Source organism: Vipera berus (assembly GCF_964194415.1).
Source record: "Vipera berus genome assembly, chromosome: 2".
Taxonomy (NCBI): Eukaryota; Metazoa; Chordata; class Lepidosauria; order Squamata; family Viperidae; genus Vipera; species Vipera berus.
Window position 1 is genome coordinate 231639148 of NC_138203.1, and position 16914 is coordinate 231656061.

Below are 16914 nucleotides of genomic sequence, written 5' to 3' on the forward strand. Positions count from 1 at the left end.
ATTAATTATTAGCTAATATGTATGCTAACTAATTATAATATATACTAGTTAACTGAAGAGAGCTACTGTAAAACACATCAGGCCCTTTCAAAATATCTAATGGGATGGGGTTAAACTAATTTGGGGGGCATGATGTTCCATAAGGCAAGCATTATAACAGCTAGGGTTGTAAACCCCTAGCTATGACACCAACAACATGCAAGATCTAAGGGGCTGGGCTGACTATTATTATTTATTTATGTCACAAGCTTTATTATTAAAATGTTATGCATAGGTATAAGTACAGATGTAAGAACATAGACTTTAAAATATGTAAAATCCTAATTTAGGCAGTGCCTGCCCAGTGCCTGCCCGTTATGAGGTCATAAGGTCCTCAGGAGTACATTGGACAGGGCACAGAGGGCACATGCACATGTGTGTAGTAGTCTACAGATCTCCACATTCACATAAGCAGAAATCACCAAGTATCACCATATATTCAAGGTATCTCTTGATCTTGCTGTACCCATGCACAGTCCATTTAACAATTTCCAAGCTTCCCAGGAAGGTTCCATCCAATGTTGATTTCTTTTTTGTACCTTTCCATAAGTCCACTCTACTTTAAATATATCAAAGTCTTACGTCAAGCTATGGAAACTTTCCTAGATTTTAATCTCTGAGGACCTGGTTGGAGGCTGTAGAGAAAGTGCTGTTCAGAAGTTAGTGATTTCTCTCTCTGTATGCTGCTACTTCTGTAGGAATGGGCCGGGGGAGGGTGGGAGAGACAACACTGGCTAAATGGTGGGCTTGCCTAGGGAAGTATATTTCAGACACCCACTGATTATTCTACTGGTTTCATTTAAGGCAGGGATGGGGAACTATGGCCCTTTTATGACCTGTAGACTTCATGGCTGGCTCAGGAATTCTGGGAGTTGAAATCCACAAGTCATAAAGGGGCCATAGTTCCTCATCTCTTATTTAAAGCAACATCTATTTGCCCAGAGTGTGCCAAATTGTAAGTGGGGAGAAACTGTCACTCAGAGAGCCCAGTCCTATACCATGAAAGACTTGCTCACAAAAGAGTAGCCCACCTAAATAATGATGTTGTCTAATGCTTTCCATATAGCCCATTTATTGCTTCCATATACAAGTAGCTTACTAATAGAATCATTCAGAAGTGAAATTAATTGTGGCATGTGTGTCCTTTAAAGTGTGCAGATTGCCCGGTGTAAAATGTGCCCATGATAGAGGATAGATTTTACTTCTGAACTGTCTAAGAATTAATTCTATTGATTAGATTACCAGTCTGGTCTATAATTAAAGGTGACCAATGAACTGATTTATATCTTGATTTATTCTAACATAAAAGGTAGGTGTAAAATGATCTATGGCTATGCTTTATTAATGCTATCATTTGTGGATAAGGACAAAGGATATATGAATAGAGTAGAGTAGAGTAGAGTAGAGTAGAATAGAATAGAATAGAATAGAATAGAATAGAATAGAATAGAATAGAATAGAATAGAATAGAATAGAATAGAATAGAATAGAATAGAATATTCTTTATTAGTCAAGTTTGATTGGACACACAAGGAATTTGTGAAATATGAAATATGAGAATAAATATTTTATTGAAAAAATGGTACCAGTAAATAACGAAGTTACTTACTTAATATATTAATACTTAGTAGATTACATTGCTTAGGTTTTTTCTGTTTTCTTTTTGCATGTTTCTTTCTGTTTCAAATAATAAAGATCATATGCTAATAGCAGATGTAGACATAAGGTTTGCTGGTGAACCAGAGAAAGTAAAGAGCCCTGTAAGCATAAATTATTTTCAAGGAATCTAGTTAAATTCAACAAGAAGACCAGTAAGCAAAACAGGAACCTATCCAGAAAAAAAAGTTTATATTGTGATGGGAATTATAATGGCAATTCATTTTGTGGTTTCTACTTTGAAAAGTGGCTTGGTGAAAGTTTGTAATTCTGGGATTATAAAGAAGTTGGCATATTGCCTCCAAAGGCTTAATTGTGAAAAATTGTTAAGAAATCATTGTACAATGTGCTACTTGTGATAAATAAGAAATGTCACATTTTTAATGGAATTTAGTATTTCACATAGGTGTGTGGGTATAGACACATGTACACATACATGTATATTTGATAGAAGGAGAAAACAGTTATTTTCCTTTTTTTCATAGCAGCCTTCAGTAGACCGTTGTTCAATGTTAATGACTTGAATTCAGTTTCTCTGGTGATTTGGCTTGATGCCACATTAGGCCATCTTCCTCTGTGCTACAGCTCAGCTTATTCTGCTTCTGTTATGGGCAGGGTTGTTTGAGTATGTGTAAGTTAAAGAAGACCATTAGCCATAAATCTCTTAGATTGATTTGCTTTATATTTAGAATGTATTTCAGCACATTCTTTTCTGAGATAAGCACTGGTGACAATTAATGTACTGGGGTGGGGATATAAATCTGATGATACTATTTCCTTCCCTTTTGGAGATTAAACATTTTGCTGGCAATAGTGCAGTTGTGCTTAGGTGAGCAGTTAAGCTGAATCAAACTCAACATAACCTTCGGGAGCAAATATACGTGGATTACTCTGAAAGGGTATAAAAAGGAAGTAGATCTCTTAGGGTAGGCCAGAGTTCCCCAACCTTTCCAGCTTTGTGGGCCAGTAGGGGGTGGGGGGAGAGGGGATGGTTCCGCACGAGTGGCAGGCAAGCACATGCACGTGCGCAGCTCCATTTGCACAAGAGGCAGGCACATGCACCTGCCACTCACGCAAATGGACTGCAAGCGTACAGTATGTGCTCACCCGGTCTTGCGCAAGTGGATATTTAATTTAATTTAATTTATTAATATTTCTATACCGCCCTTCTCCCGAAGGACTCAGGGCGGTGTACAGGGCAAGAATAAAACAAGAGTTACAAAAATTAAAAGATAATTAAATACATGCCCATAAAAACAGTTGATACATTAATAAAAACCCCAATAAAATGATAATAAAAAAACCCCACCAATCCCCCCTCAGGCCAGGCCGGCTTGTTCGAACAGGTATGTTTTCAGATCGCGGCGATATGTGTGTGTGCGTGCTCACCCACCACTTCCATGGCCTGGTTCTTAATGTCTTAAGGCCCAGTAGTGAGCTGTGGTCTGGGGATTGGGGACCCCTGGGGTAGGCAAGTCTACAAAGAGGTTTTCATTACTGATGATTCATTCCTGCTATGGTGTTGGTCACCTTTGAGGTAAACATATGTTTCTTCTCTTCCTATGAAACTCAGAATAACTATTATAGTCATCCATCTTGCCCATCAATATAAAATATGATTTCAAGATGTAAGAAATGGGCTATATACTGTATATATGCCAATGTTTATATACAGTATGGACTAGGCAGACTCAGTTCAATATGATCTACAGTATGTTTCAAGTGAGCCTTATTGCTTTTTAAAACCAGGAATAGAAGACGTTTTAATGCCCATCTGGCTGCTGTTGGGCAAGATTTTCAGCTCTCTTATAGCACTTCTTGATTTGACATTGGTTGATTAGCTCACTGATTCTTTGTAACAGCTGCAATAGGTAATGAAAAATTGATTCATAGGCCAGGAAAAGCACTTCAGAGTTTAACTGGCAGCGGGAAATATTATACTAGTCTGCACAAGGGACAGGATGCTGCTATTTCAGTGGCAGCACCCTAAATTGGTTTTGGGTAATGCTTTGCACAAGGAATTATCTATGTTAGTCAAGTGAACCAGCCTGCTGATCAGAAGGACTAAGAATCAATTCTTCTCCTCACAGGACAATTGTTTTGACTTCTATTTGATATGCTTCAGAATTAATAAGGTGGACATCTACTTTATCTCTGCAGGGGCTACCTCTTTCTTGCCATCCTCCTCATCTTTTCTTGTGTTTGAATTTAGAGTACACAGATGGAGACTCTGAAGAAGTCTAGCATGTCTCTAGAGCCTAGACAGTTTCAATAGCATAGAAGTAGGAAAAGCAATGTTAGCTCCCCCTTGATTTTCTTCTTTTATTCTTTTTAAAAAATCCAGTCTTTCCCACTTAGAGTAATGGATTGAGAACAATACAGGGGATTGGTGGGTATACCAACGAGGTGGAGTTTTTTCTAAGTTTAGGATTTACCAAACTGAAAAACAGCTAGAGAAAGTTAGAGTTGGAATCAGTTTTGGATTCCTATCTTTAAGGGTGGTGGTGGTGGTAGTGAAATTTCTATTGCATTACTAAATATTGAGTATGGGAGAGACAAAAGGGATGCACGGTGAGAAGGGTACATCAAAGATGTCATATGGACTGGAGAGAGCTTGTGTGGCGGGAATGCATTTCAGTGTGGTAGAGATTCTACATGAGTCAGGACACATTGGGGTGGGTAATGTGGGTCAATAAGGATTTAAAGCAGAGGTCCCCAACCTTTTGGGCACCAGGGACTGGTTCCGTGGAGAGAGGTTTTTCCGTGGACCATAGGGTGCATGGTTTTGTGTGCTGCCTGCATCTTGCAGATGGGGCTTTGTTTGTTTGTGCGGCCTGGTTGCTGGCATGTCGCGGCCTGGTATTGATCCATGGACCCCTAATTTAAAGTACCTTGGATCAAAATTGTTGCCCCAATGTTTCATCCAGTTAAAGGTCATAGAAATGACATATTTATTTATTAAATTAGTTTGCTGCCCATCTTACTGTGAGATACAGATTTCATAAGAACAATAATTGCAAACATGGTAAAAATTCCAGTAGTATTGTTCATTATCTTAAAAATTTCTGAACATGTATATTGGGGAAAGGATATTATAAGAGATTTAGCAGTTGTATAGATGCTTCTCTTGTTTTAAATTCAAAACCTTACAACCTTTACAGGATTTAGAGTGATATTTGCAATCTATAAAATCTTCTCCCAAATCTTCTAGCCAATTCATCCAATTCTAATAAATTGGTTGTTAAACAAGGTGAGAAAGAGATGAAGGTCTAATAGACTCAGGTTGAGAGAAAAAGTCGCCATCTCCAGCAATAATTTCAGAATGCTTATCTCCACCCCTTTGCTACATGTGCTCTCACCAATTATCTCCTTCAAGATGAAAATCCAATCAGTTAGACAAGTCCAGATCAGAACTGATTGTTGCTGTTGGTAATCTGTTGCCCAATTTAGCTGTCACTGCTGAATTTATGCATAATTGCAGTTCTTTAGACTGAAGTGACTAGGGTATATTCGCCTTTTTTATTGGGGAAAAAACCTTCATCGTTGATTCATACACATTTTATAAAATCAAGATGATTTGGCTCACCAGATCTTTTCATTTTTTCAAGATGGGTTTAGGACACTTGATTTTTTAAAAAAAATTCATTAAAACTGCATGGAAAAAAATAAAAAAATAATCAACTCAAGTAAAAAGATTGTCTCTGATGATGGTTTTTCTGGTTTCCTGGGGAACTTAGAGTTAGAAGGCTCTGGATGAATACTCTTGAGTATTTTCCCAAATAAATGATTGTCAGGAATAAGTAGCAACAACAAAAATATGTCATTTTTAATGAAGTGAGATATTTATTACCTGAATTTTCCTTGGACTGCAATTGAATTTTATGCTTCCAACTATTTTGAGTTTTCTCATGTAACTGGAACTCTTAAGGTTTGACTTGATGGACCCTCTCACAAACAGAGAGTGTTGGATAGCTCCTTTGGTTGAAATAATGTATTATTATTGTGGGAAATCTGTATTACTGTATTAACTCAGTATACACATTTGAGAGATAGAAACTTTACCAGTAGCTTGCCTCATGTTTCCACTTATGCAGTAGTCTTTTGTGGCAGTACAATAATTAAATGCAAGCTTGGGATCAGTGGAAAGTGCTACATTATCATGTGGTTTCATGTTAACCTTCCAAAATCATACCTTTTCATTTACATTTGTTTATAATTTTAGAAAATGCCAAATTTGTCTTTGTGTGTTACCAAAATCTATAAGTGTGTGAAATTATTGCTTATTCAGCTCAAAAGAAAAATCCAATAGAATGTGTTTGCAATTTTTTTGGTATTTTTATCTGGTGCTATTGCCTGCTTAATACAAATTGAATGTTTTATGTAAATGTGTTTCCTGTAAATGAAGTTCTGTTAAAATAATCCAGAGTTATATTTTCAGGTTCGCATTTTCACCTACCTGATAGGAAGAGAAGCTGCCTTTGCAGATAATCTTAAATGGATGGCTTGTGCCAACAAAGGTAGGTTTCATTTCTATGCAAAATATGTTCCACTGGTTGGCTCTTTTTGGAACTTTAATGACTTGGCAAAATGCTGAAATTGCTGTTGCTAAAGAACATGTTTGTAAAATGCAATGTCACATGATTACAGCAGTTAGCGATAGTAGTTCCAGTTGCCATGGTTATGCAAGAAACGTGGTGGGTTGTTAAGTGAAAACCTTGTGTGACTACAGTGGCTGTCCCACTGACTTTGCTTATGGAATAGTATCAGAACTTGCTGTCACATAACCATGACTTGCTGCAATGTCATAATCAGGAGTCAGGCATAAGTGCCTAGACTGCAATTATATGACCACAGGAATTCCGAGAAGGACAGATTTTCAAGGGCTAGTTGTAAGTTTCTCTTGGTCAGTACCATGCAAGTCTGAATGATCACTAGATGAGTGGTTGTAACTCAAGAACCACCTGTAAGCAAGGAACTTTGGGACCAGGTTCTTCATCCCAGGCCAGTTAACTTTGTGGACACAATATTATGAGGAATCTATATGTCACTGCTTCTTTCTCGATAGGAAGAACGGAACTATTACAAGCATTTTAGTAAAATGCAACTGTTTGTATAAAAAATGCATTTTGTTTACAAGGAAAATGGAGTTGTTCTATCAACATCACGTAGTTGTCATTACTCTACTAACTGGTTTTTAGCTTATAATGTATTGTGCTACTTTTGATTCTGCAGCCTAAAAACTTAGCCCATTATGGACTCTGCAAGACTGCCATTTATGTATGTTTGCCTGGGAGTAAATTACTCTGCCAGTAAAATTAACCAATATTTGTCAACCTCAGAAGCTTTGAGGTGTCTGGATTTCAAATCCTAGAATTTCCCAGGCAGCATTGTGACTTGGGAATTCTGGAAATTGAAATCCATACATTTTTAAATTGCTGAGGTTGACAACCACTGAAATAAACATCAATACGATTATTTGCTGGAGAGGTTCTGCTGATCCCAGATATCAGGAAGTGGAATTGGTATAGGAGAAAAAAAGCAGGAATATCTGTTGTTTAGTGCCAGTTCTACAGACCATCTTGCTAAATCAAGTCTTCCCTAAGCAGGTATTAGAGTGAAAAATAGTTGACAAAACCTTTTCTCCTGGTCATGGGTATCAAACCCGATCGCATCACGTGATGTATTGTTACGTATCGTAACATTTTTTGCCTTTGCGGAGCTGGGGTGGGTGTGGCCTGCACATAATGCATCCAGCCCGTGGACTACCAGATTGACACCCCTGTCCTAGGTGGTTGAGTGGATAAAACTTGTGTTTAAAACATAATTTATATATCTTGATGTTAGTTGATAATTTTCTCTGTATTTTGCCTATATTGAATAATATAAATATTCAATTTTGGCAGCTTTCTTGTTTAAAATTGAATAATGTAGCATTACCAAATTCAAACATCCCCTGTAATAATTGTGACAACAAGAAAATAACAGACTTTGAGTATCAACTCACTCCTAAATATAAAATGAAAACCAAGATCAGTGTCCTAGTAAGACATTGTTTTTAACTCTGAACTGCAGGAAAAGAGAAATAAGTAATATAAAATAATTAAATTAAATTTAGCAATAGAGGAAGGAAGGAAGGAAGGAAGGAAGGAAGGAAGGAAGGAAGGAAGGAAGGAAGGAAGGAAGGAAGGAAGGAAGGAAGTTAGTTCTTGAATTACATAGAGAAACCAAGGAATCCTACCAAGGAAAATAGATATTTTTGCATATTAAAGAGAGAAGGCAAGGCCCAAATTCAGAGATGATATTTTTTCTTGGTCTCTCTCCAGCATTTAGATATAGACACACATGCATTATATGATGTACTTAACTCCACAAATTGGAATGCCTGAATATTTACTGCAAAGAGATAGTAGGTGAAAACTGTCTTGCTTAACATTGTTTCATCAGGTTTTACTGCAGCTTTGGGGGAGTTTAATTGATTTTAAAATAATAGGAAATTCTTGACTACAAAGCATCTGTGTTTGGTCTAGTTCATCCTTACGTTTCTAAAGATTGTGCAGCCATAACAAATTCCAGTGTTGCACAGAACTCATCAGGCAACACTAAAGCAAATGTATCTCTTGATAAATAATGACAGAACTGTGATTCCAAAACACATATTATGGTGCCATGATGTAAAAATAATAAAAATGCTTTGCTTATTCTGCAATTCTGCCTGTCATTACATTTGTAGTAAGGTTTTCTCACTTATGTATGTGTGCACGCCACATGACATTTAAATGACTCATTGGAAGTATATGCATTTAGTTATGCATTGCTGCATTAACCAGTCTTGGTGCCCATCTGATGGAAATTATCCTATTTAAAGATTTGTCTTAATCAGCTAATATTGCACACTAGGATTTAGACTTAGTCATTGTACAAGAATTCTTTGAAGCAAGTTTTTCAAATTCCAAAGCATGTTCAGTTTTCAGACAGTACATTACCCACACTTTATAAAGATCTAAGGACATCTGTTCACGAAAAGGCACTTCCTTTCATAATGGTTGATTTTAAGAGTCTTGCTCAATCACTACTCATACATTATTGGTTATCAAGCCAAAAGATGATATCTTGTTCTGTCCCATATTTTTGTAGTCTTGGAAGGTAGTTTGTCTTTGTGTTCTTATTTTTAATTGTCTCAGTGTAAAGGTCCCATGTAAGGTTTTGAAAATTATGATTTAATAATTATCGGAAGAAGTTGGAAATATATCAGAAGGTTATTCACCTGTTTTCTTAGTATTCACACTTTGTGATGACCCAGCAAAATCCTTTAGCTTGGGATTTTGAATACAATGCCTTCTGGGACTTCCTCTCCTTCAGTAGATATCTTTGAGAACCCCCAGATAATTTTTTCTACTTGGTAGTCCGTGGCATCTATAATAAGCTCCACTATAATCACGACCTCACATACTCATTACATACTCTGTCCCAAAATTTGATACCAGTATGCAAGTTAAAGCATGCACATTTTGTCACTTGCATGCCTGCTCCCAGTGACTATCTGGTGCTTATTTTGTACCTAGCAGACTGAGTAGCAGTTGTGATTTAGGGGCTGCTTCCTATTCATTGTAGTGTGGTAACAAATAAGTGGAGGAGCCATGTGAGTTGGACCAGAGTGAAATGAAACTTCCCTTTGTCTGATTTGGCCACCCAAAATCTTTTGATCTGTCCTCCAAAAGATGCTTGAAAATTGATTTTTTTTAAGATGACAAAACAAAGTTGGAATATGATAAAAGTAACCAAAAACATTGAATTAAGAAGTATATTAGCTGTATTTAAATACTATAATTCAGATGAAAATAACTTACACCTCTAAGACATAGCATGTGTAGGTCTCCCAAAAAGTACAAACCTCATCTGATTACGTTTTTCTCTTCTGCCTTTTTATTTTAAGAAAAAATGGTTCTTTTTAATATTTGCCAAATTTAATTTTTTCCTTGGTTATTTAAGATCTACGCTTTTTTTCCTGGTGCTATATCCATGTAAATATGAATTACTTATTTTGACACTTTTACAACCTAAGTACCACACTTCTAATACTTTGTGTGTGTGTGTGTGTATCTATATATATCTTTATCTATATACATACACACACATATCTAGATCTAGATCTATCTATCTATATCTATATATCTATATCTGTATCTACTGTATATCTATCTATCTATCTATCTATCTATCTATCTATCTATCTATCTATCTATCTATCTATCTATCTATCTATCTATCTAAATCAGCATCTTCTAAAATTCTTTTATTAACACATAGACTACATTTACCTGAAGAAGAAGCTGGCGTCCTTCATGAGACATTAATTGAACTGATATCTTCAGATTCTATACAATGTCTTTTCTAGCATATTTTCTTCACTCATGGGATTATATTTTTAAGAGGTTACCCTGATCACTTACAGTATTGCTAGGTTCTGGGGTGTTGGGGGAGTGAAGGATAATAGTTGCAAAAAACACGAGGGCCCAGCAGATTGGACTGCAGAATCTGAGAAGGAGTGGAATACACTTTTAATTCCAGCACAGATGGATAAGTCAAACCGTGTAGCTGTCACAGAGGTCATTGACCCCAAAATCAATTTTCCTTGTGGTGATTTTCCCCTTGGAAGCACCTAGCAGAGATGAAAGATTTATACAAGATTTCCAAGTGAGTGGGTTTTAGGGTATGAGGTCTCTTCTCCAGAACTGGATCATTAGAAATTTACACCATGCTGCATGAGACCTCCACCTCCTATCTTGGCTCCAACTTTCTTGTAAAAAAATAGGCCATATCTTGAGAGAGCGTGAGCTTAATGAGGCAGAGCGACAACCCATTTGAAATACATTAAAACAGTCAAGATCCCAACACTGCTGTAGAATAGCTAATGAATTTACAGTGATATTCCCAATAGCCTGGAGGAGAATGAGCCTGAAGGGAGATGAAATTGCAGATAGTACCAAGATTGTCCAATGTTCAAATAAAGTTTTGCAGAGGTTCAGCATACCAGGTTTGAAGGGCTAGATTAGCAGTCAAATACAACTGAAAGTTTGCCAGCTGTAAAAACAAAGGCAGACTGTAATGTTTTAACTTGACACAAACAAAAGAACCACTGTTAAGTGCATCTTAATAAAAAGTGTACCTTGCTACAATCATTTGACAGACCTGTTTTATTTGAAGTTAGTTTGTCTAATTATGAATTATATATCAAGCATTTTTGATAACTCAGAAGAAAAGGGCTCAGAAAAATGCATCAGGTCACCAGTATGGTGTTTGGAAAAAATCAAATCTTGACAAGTGGTCTTTTGGGGTATCATTGAACATCACTCTCAGCACACAGACTAACAGCACAGTTCTTATGCTGGTAGTGTCCCACCTTGAGCACTATAACATGTTGTGTATAAGGTGACCTGTGTGTCGAGTTTGGGAAGTACGGTAGGAACAAAATTCAACAGTTAAATTTGTCTCTGGAAGAACCCAGAGAAGCTTCATTGTCCTTAGAAGCATTGCCTTTGCCAGCTGTTTTTTTTTCTGGATGAAATATAAAATGTGGGTTATTACCTTTAAACCCTCTACAGCTTAGGTTTAAGAAATAACCTCTCTCCATATGATTTTCTGACTAAACAAGTTCACCTACACTTGCCATGTATTTGTCTTGAAGTGACTCTGAAGTAAGATGCCCCCATGTGCTTCCTGCTGAGTTTAGAGTCACTTTGTTGGCTTTTTAAAAGACAAAATGCACTCTGAAAGCAGACTGCTAATATAGTTTCTGATTTTATTATTGGTGTTCATATATTCTTCAAAATTGCTGAGAGCCCATGATATTTTAAGTTAATACATTAGTTAACATCTTCAGATTAGAATGCGACCTGAGAAAAAGCAGCTATTTGAGATTTGATTCTATTTGAAAAATGCAGATAACTTTTAAGCTGCATTATATCTACCCTATGATTAAGCTTGAACTTCAGTTTTTCAGGAAAGTCCAAATGTAGACAATCCATTCTATGGCAGAAAAGTAAAATTGGAAAATGAATAAAGTGCTTGAATCTGCAAATGACACAGAGTCCATGATGATTTTGAATTGGACGTTTTGTCCCTTTTGTTTCATACTCAAGCTCTTTCAGTAATGTGAAACATTATTGAAGCAAATTTCCTTTATTCTTAGTATAGCAAGTTGTCATAAAATGAGTCATGGATTGTTTTCCAATAGTTCATGATGACCTGAAGAATGAAGTGTGTGGTTATGTGGCTGTGTCCATAGGACTTTATGCTGCCATAGATGAGGTTTCTGCATGGATAACTGGGCTATGTAAGAGATCAATCAATCAGAATAGAACTGGAAGGGACCTTGGAGGTCTTCTAGTCCAACCCCCTACTCAAGCAGAAGAATCTATACCATTTCAGACAAGTGACTGTCCAGTTTCTTCTTAAAAACCTCCAGTGATGAAGCACCTACAATTTCTGATGGCAAGCTGTTCCACTGGTTAATTGTCCTCAATGTTAGGAAGTTTCTCCTTAGTTCTCCTTGATTAGTTTCTAACTATCGTTTCTTGTCCTGCCTACAGGTGCTTTGGTAAATAAGTTGAACCCCTCCTCTTTGTGGCAAACTCTCAAATACTGGAATACTGCTATCATGTCCCCCTAGTCCTTCTTTTCTCTAGACTAGCCAAACCCAAATCCTGCAACCATTCTTCATATGTTTTATTTAATTTATTTAATTGGATTTGTATACCGCCCTTTCCCGAAGGACTCAGGGCGGTTAACAGGGTAATTAAAACAAGAAATACAAAAATTAAAAACAATTAAAAAGATTATAACAGTCCCTGAAAAAGTAAAAAAAAAAACCAATTAAAATTAGAATTAAAATTATCAGCCTGGGCCAGAGAGCTCAAAGAGCCAGGTCTTCAGGTCCCGGCGGAATGAACGGAGGTCGGGGGCAGTCCTAAGCTCCACGGGCAGCTGGTTCCAGAGGGCAGGCGCACCCACTGAGAAGGCCCTCCCCCTGGGTATTGTCTGCCGGCAATCTTTTACCGGCTGTACCCTGAGGAGACCCTCCCTGTGGGAGCGCACAGGACGAAGGGAACTTGATGCCGGCAGCAGGTGTTCCCTCAGATATCCCGGATCCAAGCCATTTAGGGCTTTATAGGTCATTACCAGCACCTTGAATCTCACCCGGAGGGCAACCGGAAGCCAATGCAGCTTGCGGAGTAGAGGTGTTACATGGGAGTATCGGGAAACCCCCATCACAACTCGCGCGGCTGCATTCTGCACCAGCTGAAGCCTCCGAGTGGTCCTCAAGGGCAGCCCCATGTAGAGAGCGTTGCAGTAGTCTAAACGGGAGGTCACGAGCGCATGAGTGACTGTGCGTAGGGCATCTCGGTCCAGGTTTTAGTCTCCAGGCTTTTATCAGTTGCTCTTCTTTGTACTTTTTCCAAAGTCTCAACATCTTTTTTGTAATGTGGTGACCAAAACTGCAGATAGATTAGAACATTTTGGTGAGAAGCACTGAAACTCTGATTCCGGGATAGAAAGTTAGAGATAGAATTTGATAAAGCTAAAAATATCACCCTCATATTTGTGATACTTGGCAGTTGCAAAGGTTAGGGAGTAAAAGTTAATAGAACTCTGCCATAAGCATTTATCTTTAAGAACAAACTCCCTCCTTTTTTTACTTTCACCGGCGGGTGAAAAAATTGACTTGGAACTGAAGGGAAAAAAAGTCAGGACAGCTGTGCAATGGTGTAGAACACTCAGAGGGATGAAGCCATTCTGGACTGACATATCATTTCACAGACTACTGCTTTCACAAATTAAAACTTGACAGGGCTTCTTCCTTGGTCAACTTTTTTGTCCTCTTCAGGTTTTCCCCCCACATACACCCTGTTCTTTTTAACACCAAGAGAAAATATATTTATAATTTTTATGTGTATTTATCATTTGATTATGTCTGAACGATTACATTTTTTTTTCTCTCTGCTCAAATATATCCAGGGTTTTTCACTCAGATCTCAACCCTAGCTGATGTGCAAGAAAATGTTATGGAATATCTCCACGTGCTCAGTCGACCTAAAGTGATTGATCAAGAACATGATGTAGTGTGGACTGAAGCCTATGTCGACAGTACTGTAAGTCTGCAAGAGGCAATGTCTGATAAATCCTGTTTATATGTAAAGTATCAAATAATTTTGTTCCAGTGTTGTAATACATTTTCTGTGATTCTGCTTGGTTTTTTTTTAAATGTGGGTTATGCAAATGCTGCTAATATTTACCTAAGTTAAAGAAGCTTAATTCTGCAGCTGCAGCACTCGATGGAAAGGCTTTCATTTTAAATAAATGTTAAACCCTCTGTATCAGAGCCTATTAAAGCTGCCATGTAACCCAGCAAACACGCAGAGGAAGTATGTATGGAATCAACTGGTTTTTCAGTTATAAACAATTATATATTGCAAATAGCAGGATCATGCTTGCTATGATGTAAAGCAAAAATTGGTGACTGGTTAATTGCTCACAAAGATACAAGAATCCTTTGAAAGTCTTCTAATCTACATATTTTATGCAAGAACAAATAATGTAACCTGTTCAGAGTCAAGGCAGACTTGATGAATGTTTGACAGCACCAGAATTGTGTGTAGCCAGTAAAAATGAAATTGTTCAAAATGAACTGGACCTTAACTTCCATATCCCCTAACATAATTAGCTTTGGCCAGGGAGTAGAAGAGTTGAAATCTTATAAATGAAGGGGGAGGGGAAGAGAGAGAGAGAGAGAGAGAGAGAGAGAGAGAGAGAGAGAGAGAGAGAGAGAGAGAGAGAGAGAGAGAGAACACACAAGGCTGTCACTCTGGGGCAGTCACTTCAACCTACCCTTAAAAAGTTGTCTGTGAAAGAAAATGGGAAGACATACCTTGAGCTCTTGAAGGAAAGCAGCATATAAACAAAATCAATACATAAGCAACCAATTCTAACTGCAAATGTTGCACAAATAACAGAAAAATAAATAACTCAAAGAAAAAGCTAAAAGTGCAGGAAAGTTGAGTGGTAAAAGCAAAATAGAAAAGAATGAAAAATAGATACAAGGAAGTAGCTTCCAATCTTCTGTACAGCACTTATAAGTAAGTATAATATTACCTTTTACTCTATGGTTACACCACAACTTCCTTTTCTTTCTTTAATCTATCCTATCTATTCATCAAAAACATATGATTATTTTTTCCGTTTCACACACACAAAAAATCCTCAAGCGGTTTCCAATCAGCAATAAAAATAGACAGTGGCTTTTCTCTGATCAAAAAGTCTATTTAGCCACCTTAGTATGTTCCCTGAATTTCACCAACCATTCTTCCATTGTGGGTAGTTCTGAATCTTTTTTTGTTCTGTTTTGTTTTATGTTTGTGGAATCTAATAGTAATCCTGCTGCAAATTTTATGTAGAAAAATGAAGTTCCATGACTTTTTCCCAATTATTTGTCTATCAAAACTCAGGTTTCAATTGTATTAAAATCCTCTGAATTGATGTTATGTATTTAAATCCAGAAATTTATAGGTTTTTTTTTACAACAAGTACCAGACATGATAAAATCTTTCTTCTCGTTCACATTTTCAACATAAATTTAAACGTGGGGTGCTTTTATAAATTCTAGACAATTTCTCTGGTGACATATAGTCAACAGTTAATATTTGATTAAAAAAATTCTTTACAATTATACCATAACATGCATTCAATATTCAATATTCTCTTTTGACTTTATCTTTTCTTTTTAACCACATACACTTCCAACTACATTCCTGATGTACAAAACTCTCACTTCCGTTTAGCAAAATGGAGGGGGAAAAACCCACTCATTTTTCAAAACCTTTTGTGCTCCTTACATTCATCCTTCACAACAGATCACATAGTACCCATTTTATTTCTATGAGCACTTGTAAGCATCTTACACATTTTCTATATTTTCTTACCTTTGGCAAATATTTTACTAAGAGGTTTAATTTGCTTATTTAACATCGTTACTTTCTTCTTTACTTTTACTTTCTCTTTTTAGAAGTATAACATTAATACACACTAAATCAAGTTAGATGCCTGAACTTCACATACCTGCACTTTATGCTATAGCACTGTATCAGCTGAGAGCATGTTATTCTGATCTACCTGTACAGTTGTGACAAAATGAGTTATCAGAATTTAAGTCTACTAAAATGTGAACAGTGTATAAAATAAAATGGATTTTAATTTGCTTCTTAAGTTGTTGAGATTTGGAATTCTGGTCACCCTTCCTTAAGCATCCTTAAAACACCCCAACTCTGTAAATTGCACTATATTGGACTGTGTGAGAAATGGACAATCAGCTGTGGGTGTTAATCTAATGCTTTGTTTTAACTATATTAGCCAAACCATCCCAGGTTACACAGTATTGCTTTATAATCTAAGCCTGAATATTAATAGAAGGCCAGATACTTTAGTATTATTATTTCTTGTCTGTCTCACGGAGGATGGAAAATAAATGATTTCTCTGACTCTCTAATGTTTGTCGAACTTTATTGACAGAAAATCTAATCGTTTTCTTGCTGGAGAATTCATCCCAAATTGGTTATTAACTCTGTAGTGGATAATTGTTGAGCATTTGGTGAAAACGAAAAGAAAATAATTGTTATCTTTTCAGAAGTACATGAACATACGCCATTATGTTTGCTAGGGAGTTTGTAAGAGAGTCAGAAACAGGTCCTGGTAATATATTCTAGGGGAGGTAAGTTTGATAGAGGCATAATCATTCATTCATTTTCTGTGTGTTGCCAGAAAAAAAATGAAAATATTGGCATCTAATTTGAGGAGGGAAAGCAACAAATTCATTTTAAGATTGTTGAAAAGAGCCTAGGTGGCCTTTCTGATTTCTTATGATCCTATCCAATAAGTTGCACTGCTTAGGGGGAACGAAAACTTATTTTATTTACCATTTGTTATTTTGATTTTCTTAAGAAGTTGACATTCTGCTTGTTCATACTTTGAACATCCCACCCTCTGGAGCAACATCCCTCGAGTGATAAGGATACTCCCTGTCTCCTGAGGCTCTGAAAAGCCCTTTTAGGCCTTTGTCTCATGACTGCAGTTAATGTATTGGGAGTGAGGTGCTGACATGCTTAAATGCTTGATTCATCATATGGTTTTAATGGTTGTTTAATGTTTTTAGTTATTTCAAGTTCTATT

At 36.8% G+C, this 16914-nt stretch overlaps 1 protein-coding gene across 1 annotated transcript in view; it reads left to right on the forward strand.

The window, feature by feature from the left end:
* CACNA2D3 (calcium voltage-gated channel auxiliary subunit alpha2delta 3) overlaps positions 1–16914 on the forward strand; it is a gene marked incomplete at its 5' end in the record, with an annotated part of 625719 nt that overhangs the window by 412469 nt on the left and 196336 nt on the right. The window contains 2 exons of the mRNA XM_081319069.1: positions 6134–6212; positions 13711–13844. Coding sequence (XP_081175195.1) covers positions 6134–6212; positions 13711–13844 — 213 coding nt within the window. The remainder of the gene's footprint in view (positions 1–6133; positions 6213–13710; positions 13845–16914) is intronic.